This window comes from Bombus pascuorum, chromosome 9 (assembly GCF_905332965.1).
Source record: "Bombus pascuorum chromosome 9, iyBomPasc1.1, whole genome shotgun sequence".
Taxonomy (NCBI): domain Eukaryota; kingdom Metazoa; phylum Arthropoda; class Insecta; order Hymenoptera; family Apidae; genus Bombus; species Bombus pascuorum.
The window spans coordinates 14101124-14124445 of NC_083496.1; the positions used below are offsets into that span (position 1 = coordinate 14101124).

General features: G+C 32.5%; 1 protein-coding gene across 4 annotated transcripts in view; it reads left to right on the forward strand.

Moving 5' to 3' along the window:
* LOC132910302 (protein eva-1) overlaps positions 1-23322 on the forward strand; it is a 319015-nt gene that overhangs the window by 162590 nt on the left and 133103 nt on the right. For 3 of the 4 annotated variants that reach the window (XM_060965881.1, XM_060965884.1, XM_060965882.1), the window contains exon 3: positions 20167-20384. In XM_060965881.1, coding sequence (XP_060821864.1) covers positions 20167-20384 — 218 coding nt within the window. Of the gene's footprint in view, positions 1-4988; positions 5776-20166; positions 20385-23322 lie in introns of those variants that run through there. The other variant, XM_060965883.1, reaches the window with a different exon arrangement.

Genomic DNA, 23322 nt, shown 5'->3' on the forward strand with positions numbered 1-23322 from the left:
CTTGCATAAATGGCAACTCTTCAGCGACAAAAGCATCTTAATCCGAACTTCACATTGATGCTGTTCCTTTTTAATTGATGAAAGTTTGAGAAAGTGAGATATCGTATCAATTACTGATTACTTGTCAATTTCTTCTTTTATTAATCGTATTTTATATAGTAAAGTGTATATAACACTTTGTTATTTGTTAGTCGTATAATTTTTAAATACGTAAAAAAGTAGAATTAGTAGAAAAACGATGTATACTGCATTACAAAGAATAGGAGTCTTAAAAAATAAAAATGTTGTATACTGTGTTAGTAAAGCCAGTAATCAATCTCATCAGGATTAATCGTTTAATTTCTGAAAACTTGATCACTACAATATTAAAATGAGCAAATTTTCCAAGAACAAAAGTAGTCAATTTATCATTTAAGTGTCTCCTGCACAGTTTCCTAAGCTATTTACATATTAAAATTTAACAACTCCATTTCATCAAAACGAACCAAACAGTTTTCTTCAAATTTATCACTTTCTTATATCATCCGACCAATAAACGATATGGTATACAACGAAAAAAGCAATAAAATCTAAAAGAAAGAAGACTACCCAATGGTACTAATAATCGTACCGTTTCTGCAGAAATTTTCCTCACTTTAGCGTAAATTATTATTTTCACGATGCAATTTAAATCCAACCCTATTAAATTTTCTTGGTGTGTCCTGTTCTCCTCGCACTCCCTAGGTTTGCGGTTCGGGACATTTTATTTCACCGCCATAAATTTCGTCGAACATTTCGACGGTATGGAGACAAGACGGTACATACACTCAGCATCTCTATGCGAGAATCGATGGCTAGCGGCTGAGACACAATTCTGGCGAGTTACGATTCACAATATTTTTCGAACGTACGAAAGAAAGAGAGAGAGAGAGAGAGAGGGAGGGGGGAAGAAAGAGAAAAAAATAGAAAATCGATCGCTGGATAGCTAGAAGCTCGACAACGGTGAGCCACTTCCGGTCTCTCCGCGAAAAGAAACGCGTTGCGAGCAAAGAGTTCCTGCCACTACTGTGCAAAATGTCTCCCACGTGCCGGCGCGTAAAATGCTTTCGCTTTGCATGGCCTACTCTCGACCCGCATACGCCCATTTTTCAATCATTTTGTTCCTTATTTTGCCATTTTTCGCCGAACTAAGAACCGCTCGCAAACTTTTGCTCAGCGAGACTGGCCAAGTGGAATCAGCAATTAAAAACATTAGAGGCGCCGAGACGTTGTTCGGTCAAAATGAAATTCTAGATTAGTTGCTCTAATAGTTTTATATATTTTATATATTTTTATATATATTAGCTGTTTTTTCGTCGAGTGAAAATTGCACTGTAATATTGGAGGTTGTTATTAACTCATTAGTAGTCGTTGCGTTAATGCGATAGTTCATATGGAATTTCTTTTTTTTAAAGGTTTTTTTGTTATTACTCACTCACTTAGAATGTGAGTCACTCACGTAGAATTGTGGTATACGATATTTGTTTCTGTTTCTTCTTCCATTTAAGTTTTATGATGTTTAATGAATACATATATAAATATGTAGTTTGAAGGAAGTATCTACAACGCTATTGCAAATTTTTTCTCCGAAGATGAATGAAAAATAAGATAATATTTGAAAATAATAAAGATAATGTTTTTCTATTTTTTATTGCTTATTATCCTTATTTTCTTATTAAGGTATCATTATATATCAAAACGGTATTTACCTACATTCTAGGACATGTATTAAGTCCAAGCATGGAATAATCCTGTTTTGTAACTAAACAACGAATATATTATAATAGATGATATATTCTTAAAAATTTATTTAGTATAGAATATTTATTTAGTTGAAGATATCAATGTCAACTTGCGATGGTAATTAACACGGGTTGCGATTTCGATACAATATGGTCTATAACGTTGAGTGATGAATACAAATAAATATATGATGTCTGAAAAACAAAAATAATTGAGTGGGTCTACTGAAATATATTATTGTTCTTACAAATAGTAGAGCAGCCAAACTTTATGAAATTTCTACGTATATGCATATATACTACATATATACTATACATAAACTAGTTTATATATGTGCTTCAAACAACAATAACGCTGTAGTTAATTAATACATTCCTTAGTAGTTCCTACGTCCCAATTAATACTATTTTTGCTATATTTTTTATTATTCCTACTACACAAAATTTATATTTTATAGAAAAAAAAAAAACAAGAACATGACAAGAAATTATTTTTAAATATTAGGTTGTCCCAAACATGAAACACTAATCTGTCTAGTGTTACGGTCTTTATCTCAATAGAATAAAATGGATAATTCAATAAAATAATATAAAACAAATAATGTTGTGCATCTATTATTTCCTTATAAAACGAAAGAAACTTTTAGGACAACCTAATATTTAATCAAAATTGATATTTTCACATCATGCTTTATTATTAATATTAATATAAATTATAAATTAATTCTGAGAAAGATTAATACATGTATGTAGGTTTAATTAATTTACTAATAAACTTTAAAGTATATCACAATATCATTTATCTTTCTTACTATCCATAAATATATTTTTGATGAATATAACTGAAAAATATTATCTTCTTCTGTTCCTCATAAATTCGCCTCTAATGAGATTAATAGCATGTAATGGATATACCAAATTTCCATCTATTTTTCCTCCACAAATGTTTCAAGTAAATAGATGTAGCAACAACTATGTACACACGAACACATAAAATTTTACACATACCCATTACTCTGAGACACGCAATTAGTAACCCATAGGATGGTTCTCATCAACGCGAAGAACCAATCAGTTAATGATCGATTAATCATTCAGCTAGAACAGAATCATTTCGGTTGCTCGTAATCAGTCTACTACAATGATTCTGTCGAGCAATTAGCATACAATACTTCTTGGAAGCACGTCGTATCGATTCAGCGTACCGGAATAGCAATTCACGCGATCGTTATAACACATGGTCCACTTTATTTACGCCCGCTTATTCGTTTTTCTACCTTCTCATCTTCTCGAAATGCGCGCCAATGTTGCGCTTTAGGCGAACTTTTTCGCTCGAGTCACATAGGAAATTTATAACGGAAGTTCCTTTTGCTCATGATCGAAAATTTCGTAGCCGCTGACGCAAAACACGCGTGGGTGCCGTTTTCGTCGTTTCACGACACGTTTCCTACGAATCAGGGCAATTTTCGAGCAAAAGACGGGTTTCGAAGTTATCGTGTTATCAACGCGACATTCCTACGGCGACGATAAATGTATTGGATAAATGGATGTCAAGGCAGATATAGTTGGATATAGTTGGTTTGAGACAGGAATTTACCTAAAATATTATTCTCTAAGAAATGATACTTGCTTGGAGTGTCGTAAGATTAAAGATGAAAAATCGTTTTGATATTGAAATTATCTTATAAAACGTATGTGTGAAAATATTCGATGCGAATTTCTATTACTTTTAATACATTTTCCTTATTTATTTAAAATTATTAAAAAGCAGCTGAAAGCATATATTTTTAATTATATAATCCGAGAGAGGAGATAATTTATATTTTAGTTATTACAACAACATTAAGTATCTAATATAGTTCAATTTATTCACATATCAATACAATATATAAAGTAGTTTCATATATCCGAAACTGAAGAATACACGTAAGAAACAAGAATAGAAACAATTAGATCAGCCACTGAGACGAACGAAAATAGTAAGTAGAAATGGACAGTTTATGAGCAGACACGTTATACGATTATCAAGCAGAAGTTATATGAAAACCGTCTAGGAGAAACATGATAAGGCACACTTTCCGTTTCTTACTAGGAATTTCAACGTTTTGAAATTCACTACATTGTCAATTCCACATTTTCAAAGACGTTTTTCATTGAATACTTTAAAAAAATATCATTTTACTTTATGGTTAAGTATAACATCGGATTTGTACAAAACTCCGCGGATTTATTACTTACTTTTGAAAGATTTATGTACATCAAACTATTATAAACTATATTATATTAAAGTATAATCAAAATACCACCAAAAATATTTTATTACTGATGCTATTTTCTGTATTCGTTTTGATTAAAAATTATTTAGTCTAACACAGTTATACCATTGTAACTTTTAAAATAATATTATTTATTCTTTATCTTCCTTAGCGCGAGAAACTTCGTGAGTCCCTTCCTTCTTTTTTTTTTATACTGTAGAAAACTCATTCATCAAAATGAAAAGCTGTCGTAGAAATTGAATTTTCTGCTCACCAAATGTCGTGACGCCAATTGCTGAACTGTCCAACGTTGTTTCATCATTTCGTAATTGGTTTTGCAATACTCGTATCCCGTTCGTCCATGTGGACGGACTAACATTTAGCTCCACAATCAAGGAGGGTTCTAGCTATTCGAATCCATTGCTCATCGACTTCCCGATTATAATAACATCTATAAACGTGACACTTTTCGATACCTGGAAAATTCTTGCATCCCCAGATCCTATGAAATTTTCAAGCCGATCGGAAATTAAGTTATCTCGTATTAAACCAACTAACGTAAGCGAGAATTAAAACGAGGCATTCTTGGACTTTTTTAACTGTGTCGAAAATCTATACGTCTCGAATATTGGAATCTTTTTTAATTTTTCATGATACTTTTCAAACTTATAAATCTTACAAAGTATCTCGAGATGAGAGATAAGTTTTATAGGATTAAATAATTGAGTTCTAAAGATATGACAGTTAATGTAATATCTCAATAAAGACCAAATATTCCCTCACCCAAATTTCTAATCCAATAAACAGACTATATTTGAACCTACAGAATATATTTTTGCAAATTCATATTTTTTCTAGTATAATTAAAAAAGTGGAGTGTATGTAGAGCATTGTTTTATCTATTATACCATACAGAGTACTTTAGTTTGCTTACTTTATATATTTTTGCATATTATATGTATTTTCTGTATTTTTGCATCTTAAAATTTTTCACAAATTTCACAAATATGTTTAGAATTCACATTAATTTACAGAATTACTATTTAACATTTCAATCTCTTTATCTAAAACTAATATAATTTCCTAAAGGAAAATTACGACCTAATACATCGGTACAAAATATCATATCATATGTAAAAAGTTTACGTTACAGTACTTTGTCACAATAGCTAATAACTCACGCTTTTATTTAATGAAATAAAAACAACCAAAAATCTTATGGTTTCCGAAAAGGAAAGTTGCCACTGTCGCCAAACGGAGAGCTGTGATTTCCCATGGCAATTCCGCTCGACCGGCAATTTTATTCTTTAACCAGGCGTGGAAACAAAGGGACGAAGGCGACAATATTACTGGAGAGGAGATAAAGCAAAGCATCGGAACCTTCTGTCTTTTCGTCGCGAAGAAAGAATCTGGCCGGGCGAATATCGAAAGTTTTCGTCGCGGTGAAATTTTCGAAATTTGACGAGTTGGGCCGAGCAATCATTCAAACTAGCGGTGTTTAATTCCGGTTAAACACGGTTTGGTCATCATTGGACGAGGGGATGAGGGCGAAAAGAACTACAGAAGCTGTTGTGAAAGAAAGGGCCAAGATGGAATGGGTCTGTGTATTGTGTGGCAAGGGATGAAATTGATTGATGCGCCACTTCCGTTCCAGACTTCGAAAGCAACGTCGTTGGCTCTCTTTTTGTTTGAAGAAACGCATTAATCTGAATTATCAACCACGAAGGAAACACAGAGGAAGTTGGTGAAACACACGCCAAGTCTATCTGTTCTCTGCCTTGGAGTAACTTAAAATAGAGGAAGGAAATAAGTGTAATTCTTTGTAATCTTGATTACATTTTTCTTCTTTCTTTCTTGTGTGAATGGTATGAAGAAAGGGTGCAATTCCTACATTACGAATACTTACGCAAGTTGACATTTATATAAGAATAATTAAAAGAATAGGATCTATGCAGAAATTCGTATATATTTTGAAAATGTTATATTTTATATTTTATATCTGATATATTATTTGGAAATTCAATGAATGATGAACATTTATTATTTATATTAAATATCCCTTGATTTGACTATTTTTATTTTAACACTAGGATTAAAAAATTGCCAGAATGTTTGTTTTTGTAATTACTGAATATATACAAGTATCTTTGGCAAAGTTAATATTGGTTCTCATTATGGTAGAAATCTAATTATATGCATATAGGTACTATTTGGTTCCACAACACAATATTAATTATATTCATCTGTATTACTAATTTATGATTAATAATGAATGTAATGATAGTACGAAAATATGAGAAGAGAGAAAGAAAAAGTTATTGGAATTTCCATCTTTTTAAACGAAAAAATTGTTTTATAGCTAGGATCAATCTCAGCGTCAATTTATAATCGAGAAATACCATTCGCTTCGGCGGTTGATTTCAATTTCCCCGAAATTAATTTATCCGAGAGACATACGTACGTGAATTTTTGCGTAGTGCAAAATCGAGATCGTAAAATTTCAATCGTGAATATTTATCGTTGTAATGTTGTCGAAAAATTTCCATGCATTGCAAACGAAACGCACCACGAGTACGTTTGAAATAGATCTTTGTTTATTACATTCTCTCTGAAACATTCATCAATGTATGTTTCGATTTTATTGCATTTTTATTATACCACAAATTAAAATAATTAGCTAAACAATGATGCAAAAGTTACATCTTGAAAATTGGTTTAGATAAAAGATCTTGATCATAATAATAAAATATGTTGAAATATTTAAACATAGATATTAATAAAAATTGTACATTCTTTAAAAATCCTGGGGAGACTGTTGTTAAAAATATATCGCAATTTCCAATTAATATCAAAATAATTATTTTGATTATTTTAAACGAGCACTCATTACTAAAGACCTTTTGTATAATAGTATCTTATTTTATATTTATAAAGTATCTTTGCAGTAATCGTGATATTATTCATAATTTAGTATGATATTTAATTATCAATAGGCACAACAACTTTAAAAACGTCAGTTGTTATAGTTTAATTTTAATTTTTTATAGAATTATGTTTCATCAGATTGTCTGATTCATTGAAACTCAAATACAAACTTTTAATGAATATAGTATATAATACAACTACAACACAATGTTTGCATTGATCGAGAAAAATCCGATTATACGTGATTTCATTAATTCGACTGTGCAAGTTATGGAAAAAAAGAGAACAGCCCTGTAAGAGTGGGAATTATTTTGCAGTAAGTTTTGATACCTCTGCAATGTTTAATTACGTTCACAGCGAAAATGTTTATGAAAACATGTTTGTGATCGACTTACACTGTATTGTATTTTTTCGTTCGTTGTCTGATGAATATTCCATAGAAGAATAAACAGGATGCGCGTTCATCTATTTCCACATCTGGTGTCAATATTTATCGTGTTTTCAAACGAATACCTTCAATCAATATTTATGCGCTGCGAAAAGAAAATATTTATAGTTAGAATCACAGCAGAATCCGAAACTGTTCCTGCAATAAATTAATAATCATTATGTATATTCATACATTATATAAATATTTACTAGAAAATGATCTGATTGCATTATTGGCTCTTTAATATCTAAAAATTCTTTAAAATCTAAAAATATATTAATATGTATGATATAACAGGTTTTTGTTAAAGATTTTTATACGAATTGATTCTTACAAAAATCTCTTCGCGTCTGTATATAAAGTGAACTTACGACTTTGCAAAATATATTACAATAAGTTGCCACGGTTAAAACAAACGATCACTTTGTTCCATTAACTAGATTATCTGAATTGTCCATTTGGCCACGGAAATAGAAAAGTTAACTTCCGTTCTACCTCGTTACATCCCACGGGTTCGCTGCAATCCAAGAACGAAACCTAGAAATGTTCCAATCGAAGAATGTAGTTTCTCAGTAGAAAGCGTTTACTACCGATAAAACGTTTAACTAATTGAATTTTTCTAATGTCGTAGCGTTGCAAGCGTGTTGATTGAAGGATATTAATCTGCAGATATATACAATTGTAATTACACCACTGTAACTTCTAATAATTACAAAATTTATGGATTTCGTATGAGTTTTCAAATGTTAAAATATTCAAATTCCCAAACTTTTAAACTTTCAAATCGTGCAATCATCGAGTTTTCAAATTTTCAAATCTCCAAACCTTCAGAAATTTTTTGATGTAAAATTCAGAGATCGAAAATATACCGAATTGAGATTCTTGAACTCCTACGTTAATTTTTAATGAAGAGAAGTTTTTTCTATTAATTGTGCAACGCAAGAATAAATACATTTCACTATTTTTCTTCGCAAAGTTATACAATTAGAACTGAGATCGTTCCATCAAGGACTGGGTTGATGCTCAGCGAACTTGTCTTGCCCTTTATTTCGAGAGAAATTTCGAGCTAGATTTTTAAATGCAGGAGACAGAGACAATCCTTCAGCCGCAGAAACTGGGAGATTGAGATAACTGCGAAGAGTCATTGAGTTTTAAGCATCTTTTTTTTAGTTGTTCAAATGAAGAACAGGGTTTGTTCTGGTTTGTACGATAAATTTCGTAACCAGCTCGTATTACACATCTTCCAGTTTCCGTTACGATGAAAGTGATCGAATTTCGTTGCGAATTGCGAACATAGTACATAGAACAGTACATAGTTACATTTTCGAGGTTCTCAAACTTCAACGGATTCGATTCGTTGAAGAAGAAGCTGAGCAGAAGTGAAAAGTATTTTTAATGTAAGTTTGGAATATTAAACAAATAAATTTGAAATTTTTTATATTTTTAAATATGCTTAATGAATGTAAATTATTAGAAGAGGAAATTTTGATAAGTAAATAAAATAATTAAAATTCAAGAGAAAAGAAACTTTATATCATTAAAATTTATCTTAAATCAGAATTTTAAAGAAATTCATTCAAGAAAGAAAGTAAACGAATTGGAAGAGATGTTAATCATATTATTATTGAAATTTATAATTCATAAATTTGTTAAATTATAATATTTAATACTTCATGATCTTTTTAGCAGAATTTGTGTTACCGATAGTAACACACAACTTTTGTTTTGAATTTAGTTCCGCAACATTGTTATTTCTTATTCTATCACATATTACATGGACACATTACACAGTGTGCAAATTAAAATTCCAAATTTTAAATTATGATGATTCCTGAAAATTCCGTCAACGTAACGGATGACATTGCTGTCAATAATTTTAATTAACGCTATCATTAAATATGACATTAAAAATTCAAGAATGAACGAAACGCTTCAAATTGTCGTTTACAGCTGAGATTAAAGTTGGACGAAAATTAATTTTTAATTTATGTACGCTTTAATGCATTATAATTATATGCAGCGTTATTTACCTGTTTAAAATGAGTTTCGTTTATCATGGGAGTTCCGTAATATTTTTGCTTTCAATGTTTCTGATTTTCGATCCTTGAAGAAATTTTGAAGATTTTTTTCTTAAAATTCAATATATTTTCTGTTGTTCGTTAATTACAATTTCATAATGAAATTAGCAAGATAAAGAATACCTGATATTTTTATACTTTCGTAAATATACCATAATTTTAGTCTCAAAATTTAATTCAAAATTTAGATTCAAAATAAAAGAAAAAAAAAATAGTCCACTAAAATCTATAAATAACCAAAAAATGTTATCGTCAGCCTTTATCAAAATTTGCCTTCATTAAAATTTTCCTAATCTTAGCTTTCATTAATTCAAAATTTTCTGTCAAAAACTGATAAAATTAATAAACAACGAGAAAACAATACTTCTAGCAATTATGCCAATTCCCATTAAATTTACCTTCGCCTTTTATACATTTCAATTTCATTGTATACGCTTAAGTAGCGTCGCAACGTTTGTAGACGTCTACACCACCATCTGGTATCCCTTCGATCGAAGGGATGTTGCGCTAAGCCGGTGGTAAGCTTTCGTTTCGAGTACCCTTTAAAGCTCGGATTAACCGGCGGACAAATTAACTTGGGGTTAACTTTGGCATCATTTGATTAATCGTGTGCAAATCTCAAAGAAAATCTCTCTTTTCATTTCTCTATCGCGAAATCAAATTGAAACCTGTTGAAATCGAAAGGAATTTCACTCATTTTAGCTTTTTATCAACAATCTCCAATCAAATAATTCCGTTAACTTTCGCTCATTATGTTTTACTTATTGGTTGCTTTAGGTTAGTTTTTTCTACACTTTTCTTTTGTTATTTTAAAGCTATTGGTTTTTTTACCTGTATATGCATTGAATAAGTTGTCGTTCTGTCAATTAACGTCGAATATTTTTCATAGAAAAGTGATACTGAAATTGGCTGAAAAGCGAGCAATATTTTGACGTGACGCGACATTTTAATTAAACCTGTGTAATTATATGCTTTTGATAAGGTGATGGTTCGTTGCACCGCTTCGTTATAGTGTCCTCAACAGCCTTTCGTTTGGCGATTAACTAAGAGATTTTAGTTATCGTCCCATTCGTGCGATGTAACAAATATTGTGGTTAAAAAATACGTAATTTAAATTAATATGATTGTTGTAAATTATTAGATCAACTTTTTTAGGCTTTTTAGGTTTGGGGAATGTTGTGACATAGCTTAAATTTATAAGAATAAAATTTTTTAAATCAATTCTCTGGAACTGTTATCTATACTTAGTAAGAATCTTTACAAATACGTCTTTGCTATTAATTCGAAAGAACTGTACGAAACGTATATACATATTTAGAACGCAAGATACAATTAAAAGCATCGAGATTTCAATCTAAAACTCTCTCAATCAGTCGCGGGTTTCGAAATCTTTACTTATTACAAGCTATACAATAGACGAATACAACGAATATCGAGAAAAATTGTATGATTATAATCTGGACTTATTTAATTACAGAAAGAATTTTTAAGAATTTATATAAATGAAATTCGACCATAAAATATGGAATCATAGTACAAATAATACAAATGGAATTCGATATTATACAACACTTGATGAATAACACAATTTTCTACCGAGGCTGCGTTTTTTAAATTATTTTCTCAATATGAATTTGCATAAAAATTAGTAGTTCGATAATAATTATGGAGAAAGACCATCAGCGTCCATGCAACAATATATACAACACATAAACTACCAATTTGTCTTGCCTACTTATCAACAGAAACCGGGGAAGCCGTAGCAACCCCCAAAAGCGTATTGCAACCCGTTTTCCAAGAGGTGCACGGTCTCGGCTGAATAAACAACGCTGAAATTTAACATCTCCCTCCATCTCTTTCCTCCACGTTCCTGTTTCCGTTGTTTTCTGCGGTGTGGCAGAGCAGAAATTCGGAGCTGTTTCACAGCTTGACCCGCGCCATGAAAACGTGGACAGGATGCACTTGAAATAAGAGGTCAGCCAGCAGGAGGTTGAAATCGCGGTGCAACCGGAAAATACGCTCGCGATAAATGTACCACCCTATGTATTTACATCTTTCGGGACAGCTTTATGGTTGAACGAGAACAGAAATGCAGACCCCGCTACAAGGGTGGTTCTGCTCCGCGTTCAAAGCCGACATTCCGGTTGTTTCGTTCGCTGATTCTCGGTCTGCCGTTAATGTTTCTCTTCTTCTTTTTGTTATTACCTTGTGATTGATGGTTCGATGCTCTGAACTTGAAATATTTTTGAGTGAAACGATAATTTACATCGAGGATGATAAATTGTGTATTAGAATTTATATTGTAAATCAAATAAAATTGCTGCAGTTAGGCTTTTAACATGTGATGCCCTTTTAGTGAAATCAACTTCATTTAAAACTTTAAAGCTTTTCTACCTTCTAAATTACGTATTTCGTTTGAATAGCTAATATTCTATGTTTGTGATGTGGTGTGATGCAAGGTACTAACGCGAATATTAGCGATATCATACTGATATTACGAAGGAAATATAATATTCGGATAATAGAACGTTTAGATAATAGAAATGAAGGTTCTACCGTATTTTGAATAGCAGATAAGGTTATATTCGGCTAGGATAATCAATATTCATATACTCTCATGTAATAGTCAAGTATTGGACAACTTTTGAGCTAAGGGGCTAAAATTGATATTTCACGTAGTGATATTCTTCTACTGTTGATAATTCCAATACTTCTCTATACTCAAATTTTATGCCTTCGTTGAAAGAATGTTTTCACTCTTTTATTCTTTCTCTGAAATTACAATTTGTCGACCGTATTTAACAAAAATTCCTCGATAGCTGAACGTAATTTGATATTGAGCAGTGTTTTCACATGTTAACTATTGTGCAAGCATGTTTTACAGGGTGGTTCATTCGAAACTCAACTTTTACTGGGTAACATCGATTCACTACGTTTTGTAACATAAATGCAACGAATATACGCGGTATATCGTTTTCATTGTGGTATTAAAAGTTGTGGCGAAATTTTCGCTTATCATTGCGCAAACATGTTTCAAAGTTAATAAGAGTATTTTATAAATGAACCAGGATTGGTACCGAGTCAACGGCATGAAGATACTATGATTTGGTGCAGTTTCCTTGTTTTTACCAAACAAAGACTGTATTCATGTCGCAAATATCCAATTCGGATGCGGCAATTCACGTTGATATTGGTTTACCGTTCACACAATTTGGCCGAAGTTCATTCGGAAAGAGGCTAAACCTTAGTTCCCAAACTTTAATTCATACGAATGATATTCACAGAAAACAGACTGTAGAATTTATTGGTGTAATAAATCAACCTAGTGGTGGTCATTGTAACTTGATTGCCTCTGTTGCTTTTGTGCAATGAGCTATTTAGCTCTAGCATTGTAGTTGCGTTAAGAAGCAGGAGGAAATTTGGATGAAATTTACAAAACAATGATAACCGAATCTTCTAATTTTTGATAAATTATGCTATAGATTAACAAAGGCAAATATTCTTCGTTAAGAATTTTCATCAAAAATCTTTATGAAAAGTTCCTAAAAATAATATAAACCATCTTATACTGTGTTTTACAAATATTTTGTTTGTTTCCAAAAACCATTTAAATTGATTTTCTTGTTCCCTGAGAAAGAGGAAGAAAACCTATTCGACGAACAAATTCAAACTTTTCCAATCTACTAACCGATAATAACCACACTATTCAAAAACCAACCACAATTTTAAGCACTACAATCATCTCAAAAACTTTCTGTTGAATTAACTCAAAAACTTGGCTCAAGAGTATCCTCTTCGCCGTCAGCGAATTGTATAAAACTACTCTTTATCAAACTTCTAGTCCGATTTCTTTTACCCCAACTTCTCCTACTTTTAAAAGCACCATTTCCGAGAAATTTCATAGGAATTCACAAATGCGGACAATGCAGAAAAACCATCGCAAATTCTACTAGATATCATATTAATTTCCACACGAGTCGAAAGGAGTATAAAAAGCTTAGCTCGAAAGTCAAGTTATCCCGAAGACACGTGAAACCTTTTCGGTTGCTATCTTAACGTCGGATACGTGATTCGAATATCGTATGCACCATTGTTCCATCGAAGTACTCGCATACGCGATGCGTTACATTAGTAGCTGTAGCATACAACCCTTTCGGATCGTGTACCTCAATGGCTGCAAGATGTAAAATATTTTTGGCCACGTTTGTAGGTCGTTCGTTCAAGAGCACACTGGAATTCGGGCGAATAAGCGCGTGGAACGGCGATCGATCCCATTGATTGCATGCGAGCGCATTTTGATCGGAGATTAATCGAGTACAGCTCTGTACGATTCATAAAAGTGTTCAAATATTTGCAACGGGAGATTATAATGTGATATCCGTATGCTTTGGTGCAGGATTGGGAATTTAATTGCGAGCGTGAGAAATGGAAAGAGATTTTAAAATGTCGGTGTAGCTGTGTGATGTGATGTTGGCAATACTGAACTTTAATTGATATTTGTAGTTGAAGTTATGTGGAATGTTTGTGGTTAAAGTTATGTGAGACATTTGTAGGTATATTTGTAGTTGAGATTATGTAGAATTAAGCTTTGAAATATTTATATTTCTGTAACGTTACACGTGATTTTATGATAACAAAAATTTAAGTCTTTTTCTTATAAAGTAGCTTACAATGTAACTTTATATAATTTTAATAGATATCTTATTTAACAATAAGTTCCTTTCACATTAAAACAGCAATATTTGTAATTACAACATTAAAGTGGCTGTGCAATTTAAAAAATCTGTTAATTAAATCATGTTTTATCGCAAAATAAATTTAATCAAATTTGTAGATATTAAGTCGCTATTAAAATTAAAACACTAATTAACTCTTGGGTACTTTCGATTCCAAGTCTCTTTGACTTTTTTTGACGTAACTCTACGGTGGAAAATGAATAAAAAAGCCGAACATCAAAGAGGAAAAATATAGTGGGCAGTTTCGAGGACGAGACCAAGCAGAATCATTAATTTTCAAGCATCGAACGAAATAGAAGCCTGAAATTAAAAGCATTACGAGTTGATTCGGAAAAAAATTTACGCGCATGCATAAGAGAGGGCAAATTTCATATCGTAGAAATTTATACTAGGACCAGCTACACGCCGTATCGACAGTATAAAATAATGACCATTTCAAAGAGAACTTAATTCTTTGTCGATGCTTTTTATTGCTTGATACGACCTCCCATCGATATCTTTTGTTACTCGTCTCCCTTTTTCATTGATTTTCAATATGTCTGATAGATATCGGTTCCATGTCGCAGTACTTCTGAATGTTTCGTTGTAATATTTTTCACATCAAACGACATGAATAATTGCTATAAAGCCAGAAATTAGAAAATTTGTTCTAATTTATTGCAATTCATTGTTGACTACAATCTTCATTCGATTTGTGAATTGAACTCTTGTAATGTATCATTTTATACAAACAAATACATTTATAACACAAGTAATTTTTTTTGAAATGAACGATGAAGGAAAGAAATAAATTTTTTTCAAAGTGTAGAAATATATTTAGGAAATTTTGGAAGTATCTAGAAAATTCTAAGTAATTGTAAAAAAAAAAAATTCGCATATTAAATAATAAATTTCAAAGTTTGAAGATTTGAACTTTGTTTTTTTTTTGCTTTTCTGCGCATACAGCTCCAATGTACAAAGTTTCATGTTACTTAGAAGGTAAAGTCACGAGGAACGCAAAATTCAGCGATTAAAATCTTTAAAACGGAGAACATCGTAATACAAAGTATACGTACATAAGTGTATTGTTTATTATTCTTTGTTTTTATGGTTTTATGGTTTGTAACATAGGAATACAAAGAATGCAGAAAGAAATATTTCGCGATAAATGAATGGTTTAGAAGAGCACTAGAAAAAAGAAGGATGAATTCCTTTGTGGTTGCGGTTGTTTAAAGTTATCGAAAATATAAAAGTAGCAAGCTGACCCGGTAGGTAGTGTCTAAAAGCTATCGTCAAATGAATACGTGATATTAAAATCTACTTGAAACAGAAGTCGTGCGTATAGCAAAGAAGATTACAGGAGAAGTCAAAAATATTTTCATACGAAAAAATTCATAATCCACTTTCTATAAGAAAAAAAGTTTCCACAATAAAGTGTTTCTAAGCATAGTTAAAATGGAATAAGTTTCTTGCTTTATATGTTTAATGTTTTCAAAGAAAATGTACATAAATGTTTGGTGTATATCATGTAACTTAACACGGTAATTATATTTTAAGAGATTCGTCAAAATCTCGGAAACGCACTAGTGAAAGAATTGCAAATTAAAAAAGGTGTACGAGCAAAGATTTATCGAATTTTAAAACTTATTTCCTATTTATGCTAACATAATCAAATAATACAATTAGGTGAAACAATATTTTTAAAAAATTCAGCAGCGCGTCGAAATGTTTCAAATGACTCATAAAAATGACTCATAACAAATGTGACATAGATGAAACAAAAAATTAGAAGCTTTTCGAAAAAAATGTTCCTCATCAATCGGTGAGAAGATCCAAGATATTTGAAGGTAAATCCTCGAGATGTCGAAAGATGGATCGCGATTGCACTGGTGGTTGTCGGATCGCCGTGAAAAGCGATTTCAGGAGCGGGCCACACTCGTCTGCGTCTCATGATACTCGCCGCGAATGTGGCGAGGATATCTTCCATGGGGGTCGATCTTTTTCTTTCTGGCACACTTGTAAAGAGCGTGTGGAGTTAATGAGACGGAAGAACGGGCGGCACGATATTGCAAGTTTGAGAAATAGCCTCATAAAGGCGTTACAGCGCTGCTGAAACTCGAGGCGAAGCCCGGCAAGGATTGAAACGTTCACGAGATTCCGGACAAAAAAAGCCGCTGTCATGAGTTTCTGAGACGTACGATCGTGCTTCGTGTAATTACGCGTTGGTAATCTCCGCCCGTGAGCCTTACAACGTGTATTAAAGACATAACGGGCAATAGTGGAAAGCTTCGAAGCATCGGGGATCTTTGGTTTGTATTTTCAGCCATCGTATATGGTTTACAATGAAATGCAACGACATGTGATTGGAATTGTTGTACTTTCCGATATTTTGGTTAGAGAGTTGTTTAGTAAATATGATGTAGGGAGTGAAATTTTAGGCTTTTTAATTTTTCGACTTGGAGGATGAAGGGATATGCTAAGAATAGTATAAGATGGGATAAGTTATTGTACAATAGGAATTTTAATAAAATCTGGGAAACGATGTTTCAGAGTAATCAGTAAAACTATTTATTCAGTTAATTAGGAAGGTAAATTCAAACTGTTTAATACTGCAGATTAAAAACTGTAAACGTTAAAAAATGCAGATTTATTGTAAATTTCAATATTCAAATTTAAAGATTAAAATTCAAAGTTCAGATCTAAATATCCAAATTGTTAAATATCCCAATTCAAAACCTTAAGTTACAAAACTTGATAGTGTCTTTGTACTAGCCTCTTCAACCCATAAAATTAAAAAAGTTTCTTCGAAACACCAACAATTTAAGGATGGGACAAAATTCTAATTAAGCAGTTTCTATAATCTTATTGTTACGTTTAGAAATTATTTCCCAATAATCTTTCTAACCATTTAACCATTCACTCCTTTCTAAACCGAACAATCCTTATTCATCCTGAAAATACCATCGCAATCGGGTTAACCTCCATAGCGATACGTTTCGATCACATTGGTATAAAGCAGCGAGAAACGAGGATCAGGTACTTTATTCTAACGATGCGTCGATGCAATTAGATGTTCGACAGCAATGAAATTTACCTTTCTCCCGCATAAACGAAATTACCGGCGTAGAACGAACGATAGCCTTCGGGCCACGTTTCACCACAACTTTGCCAACGTTTTGCGAAGCAACGATCGGTAGCAAGAGGGTTCGAAGCGTAGGGGTGGATGTTCCTCGAAGAGTACTCGTCTAGTCCCATCTAAATTATCGGGTCTACTGCTTCGACATCGATCTATCGGTTCTCGTCCTACATGGTCGAAAAGCTGAGAAATTTCGCACGTCTGTTCGTCCCTTTCATGTGGTTCGCGCGAGAATTCCGCAAGCAATCAGAAATTTTCCTTGCATTTCCAACTCACTGACGCTCAATTAGGAGGAAGTTTATTATCCCGAAAGTTGTGCCTACATTTGGTTTCGATAATATATGACATGTGTTTCATTTGTTTTTATAAGACGAGAGTAAAATTGAACTGTACTAATCTTTTATAGTCGCGGTGCTTTCATTGTGAATAATGATTCTATTAAAAAAACTGCGTTTTCTAAATTAATAAGAGAATTAACTAAGATACTCATCTGCAATTTCAATGATGTTTTTTTTTTTAAATAGTTTATTTTGCCAAGATTTGTTTTTTTATACATTTTTGAAATTCACAATAAACAATGAATTTGAGTATAGTGTGTTAGGCAAAAGTACCGATACGCGTCGGTACGGCGTAGCCATGCTGTATTATGTGTTCATTATTGGTTTTTCGGTTTTTGTGTTTATTTTTGTTTTTTGGATTTAAGTCGCAGTGGAGCGTGGCTTTTGTGTATTCTTGTTTGTGTTGTATTTTGTCCTGAAACTTGGCCGCAAAACAGGACTCTTCGGTCAATTTCAATGACGTGTTATTGGAACGATGATTATTATCTTTATATGAATTGTTTGATTTTATTAAAAACGTACCTTTTAGATTAATCAAGATATTTATATAAAAATTCGAGGTTTTATCAAAAATGATTCTTATATCAGTGATATTATATTGAAAATAAAGAGACGGATACAAATACATAAATGATAAAAAAATATACAATTTCTCTTATTCTAAAAGTAACGAATATTATACAGTGTTGCAAAATTGATAAAGAATTTTAAAAACATTTCTGCCACCCTTATTTCTATAATTACTTATTAGTTTTTCATAACGATAAAAAATGCAATAGGAAATACATATATTTGTATTTTACCGTAATATTTTATTATCTCTTTATAATGAACAATTAATTTCATTACATTTTACAAGTATTATACATAATGTTGTGTAGCTAACAGAAATTTTCTTATTTCTTGTTTCATGCTTTCCTTCGGACTGCTCCATTTGATTGGTCATTTACGACGACTTTGGTGATGGCGACGGTGGCGGTTGGAACAACGGCACCGTAACAATTCGCATGGTAACAACGACACGCTGATTAACTCTGGTGATGGTAACCACGATAACATGGCGGTGTATCGCACCGATGGTGACCACAATGCCTGGTACATCGTGGTGACGGTGACAACAATGACACGTTAATAAATCATGCTGATGGTAACCACATTGGCATGCTAACAAACCACGTTCACGGTGACTGTACTGATACACTAACATTTTGTTGAACATCTTGTTGGGCCAACGACTTAATTGCTCCGCGTAATGTATCCCTAACGGTTAAACGCTTTTAACTAAAAAACATTTCTTATATCCTGCTTAATTTATATCCTATATTCTGCAATTAATGTCTATTTCTTTATTAAAACAATGTCTTTTATTTCCATAATGTTTCAAACATTGTTTTCATCATTTTTTGAATGTTGTTGCTTTGGTTTTATAATTGCTATTTCCTATACTTGCGTCTACTTCGCTATCTTTGTAATATAAACTTTTTCTATCTCGCGTTTTATTATTTTTGCTATGAAAAAATCAAATTCGTTTTATATTATTATAAATTTCATTCATTATTTTGCTTCAACTTCGGACCCACACAATCTATCAATATTTACTATACCTACTAACGCCATTGTTTCTGTATAACCTCTATGCATTCTCTCTGCGCAATTGTTGTACTAACAATCTCTACATTCTGTATAACGCTATTCATTCCTCTATAAAATTTCTATTATCATACTTATTCAATGATGAAACTTTTATCAACATCATCAACACACGATTCTCTTTAAAAAAAATTATTTAAAAAAATGAAACGAAATTAACAACTTTATAAATGGTTCGTCCTGCCGTTCTTCTCGACGTCGATCATGATACCAATCGGTTTGACTGAAACTCGGTAACGTGTGCGGTTTTGTGCGCAAACTCGCCGTTGAACTTCACAAATGTGGTCCGTTGTTCATCCCGACTGGCTTGTATTGCGCGTGTAAACGAAACGACACTGCTTTCGCGGGTGTCATCGATACATCGCCGTTCAACCGATCCTCGATTGATCCACTCGTTAATTACCGCCAATCCCCCGGAACTAATCACCATTGCGGCGACAATGTAACGGGTCATCGATCGATCCACGCTGTCGGTGGTTCCTTCCTTTCGATCGTTTCTGTGTATTTTACTTCCCTTTCGTCCTTTCTTTCGTTCGTATATCTGTTCGCGCAACTCTTTCATCTGTTGCTTTATATCTTTTTTCTGTCTTTTCATATTTGAATATCCTGTGCTTCACATTTATTATTATCTTACATTTCATTGTCATCGGTGATTGAAATATCTCTTTAATTCCATACAAATCACACGATTTCCTAATTAACCGAATAAATCATTTTATTCTGACTTTTTGGCTGAAAAATTTCATCGACAATTTCTTTTATAATTTCATTAATTAATCTTCTTGTGTACTTGCAACAATTCCATTTCCTCGTTAAATAATCTTCATTTCTGCATCTTACATCGCATCTTACATTGCACGAACATGTTTAACGTAACAGCCTTGTTATTAGGCACCCTGAAGACCTATCAGCGCGCAGCTTGTGACGAGGAGTCGATGACACTGAAGTGTCCACTAGGTACCACCATCTCTGTCGTTCTAGCTCAATATGGTAGAGCAGGGGCAAATGGAACCGATAGGTGTAGCTCCTCTGATCCATCCATGTACATTGGGGACAGACAAACGAATCAGACTTGTATCTGGCCGCAGTCGCTGCAGGTATGTGTCTAGAAGGCAACTTTTTAAATAATTCTGTCATTGAACGATTTGAAGAAGGAACGAACCTCTTGTGATAATTAAGAAATCAAGTCGAATCTTCCGTACCTTCTGCTCTATGATCTATTAGAGAAATAATAGCTCTAATCTTTTCATGTGTAACAATATCTTAAAATAATAAAGATTGATGGAAGTTGATTGAAGTTGAAAAATTAATAATAAATAATCGAATCGAATAAATAAATGATCGAAATCAGTAAAAATAGGTAAAAATACAGGAATTAGTGCTGTGAAAATGATAAAAACGAGTTACTAATTAAATAAACATGAGAAAAATAATGTTATAGCGCTGCAAATTAATTGAGATTAACAGAAATGGGTAAAAGTTAATAGAAACAATAAAATATAGATAGAAATATAGCAATAATCTTTACATATAAGAATAGAGTAATTATGTAATGGTAATTATGTAATTATGTAATTCCTCTATTCCTTCCTCTTTATATATTTCTTTATTTTGTTACTCATTTGCATTTACAGCACTTAACGTTTATAAATAGGTAACTTTATGTTATCGCATTTACGTTGTGTGGACTCATCTTTACCATCTTCTGTGCATACAATATGGTATAGATGATTATTATTCGTGCGATGAAGATAAGTCGGTGGTTAACTAAAACCACGTTAGCATAGCGAAACTTTATGTTAAAGTAGGATCTAAACTACGATCGACGCATGGCTTTCATCATCAGCGTTACGAAGCTTCGTATATCGAATGTTCTATATTATTACTTCCCATAACTTGCTAATTAATGTTTGATTTTACCAACTTTAAATTGTGCTTGTACGTCACATCATCGACTAAAAGTTGTACTTTCGCTCTTTACTCTTTAACGGGTAATTGGACCTCTGACCACAGATTCGAAGACGTTAAGTGGATAACTACCATTAATATTTAATAAGAACGGATATTCTATTTCTATATATGCCGATATTAAATAAACTGGTGTTGATTAAAGAAAATTAAATATTTTATGGAAGGAATGAAACTTTATACATTAAGAATAAAGTTTATCTTTTATTTACATTCAATTATTGATATTATTTTAGATATTAACTCTTCACAAACATGTATTAGGTTGTCCGAAAAGTGTCTTTCTTTTACGGATACGTGTTTTACAACAACACGCACCTTTATACAAACATGAAACCTAATCTGTTGAACCTTGTAATCTTTATCTTGATAGAACAAAATGGATCATACATAACTCGATAAAATAATATAAAACGGAAAATGTTGTGCAACCATTAGTTCCTTATAAAGAATCTTTTCGGACGACCTAATAATTTCCAAACATTCTTAAGTTTTATAATATCTCTCAAAATATAAAATATTCTATTAAAATTTTTTTTTAAGTGTTCTATTTAAAATCATTAGTATCTAATACTTTATTTCCAAATCAACCTTGCACAATAAGAAGACTATGCACTTCTTTACTTAAAAATTATCCAAAACCATTGAGCATTTAACATGAAAAAGATCCCTACTGGACACTGAATATGTAAGCGATCAGAGCCACTAAGGTGAAAATCAAATGTGACATCCTGCATATTAGCTTCCGCCTTGCTCCGAAATATGTCTGAAATAATTTCTACGTCCATTTTCCGATGTCGGAGAAACTTCGCGGAGCAGTAACTTCAAAAGTATCGGATCGTCGTGAAACATTACGAATCGGATAACCCATGATCCGGTCCTTGAAAGTTAAAACTCGCTACCGTCCCTCCCGCGAAACTTTATGTGTCATCTTTTATTTATCGGTTTCTTGAGAAATCCTGATTTCTAATTCGGTAGAAGGACGCAGACGATTGCCTTAGCACCTGGATCTCTTTCCGGTGAGCGAGAAATCGAGCCGGAAGGAATCGTAAACCGTATCCACTTTGCCGAGTTAACCCTTGCACGCGACTCAACCCTCGTAACTTCTGCTTAGGTCTGTAAGCTTTCGTGCCCTCGCTACTCCTCCGAAAAAGATTTCCACCGAAACCCTTTCATCGTTAGGATTTCGGATCAGGCTTTAGTCGAGTCGTGTATTTACTGACTATGTTGCGTCTGTACGATACTTTCAAGCTTTCTCTTTCTTCGTTTTTTTCTTCGATTATCACTCTGTTTGGAGAGTCGAGGATTTCTTGGATCGGTTTCGTTAGAAGTAGGTTTAGGTTAACACGTTTGAAGCTGGTGGTACACTGTGTATTTTATGTAGTGTTCGTTCGCAGTTCAACCAATGACGTATCTTTTACGTCATATAAATGTATTTTTGTTGTATGTACTAAACCGTGGATGCTTATACAATTTTGTTCATTAATTCTTTGAATAATTTTATTAAATACCGTTGCTTAAGATTCATTATGCTCTAAGTAAACTGGTATAAAAGAATGCTTAAAGATTGTTGCGATAAATGGAGCGTATCTTCTAAAAAATTTGATGACAAATAGTGCTAATAACTGAAAGATAGACTCGAAATATGAAAGAATATCAAAAATTCGACAGAAGAGCATGATTATTTCTAGTTAACTTGTTCCTCTTTTATATCGTCGCTCCTGTTTTTAAATCAGCACAGGTCTTGATCACTTGTTTACGGAAGTGCATGCATAATAACTACTTTGAAAGTCTTAAAGATCACTCGATTGGAATGTTTTCAATTCTTGAACGTCACAGCATGTCCTACATTCGCTTACATTCTTAGCCCTTTATTTACCATAAAAATGCAGAAATAATGTTGTAAAATAATAAATAATGTTAAGAGTGAAGCTTTAGTCCCTCTTATATTTCTATTATATCATACAAGCAACCCTTGAGCCAAATACTAGAAACATTTTCCCATGAAAATAAAAATTCGAGGGAAAAAAATTAAAGGATGGAATTCTAATTGCATCGCTAGAGATC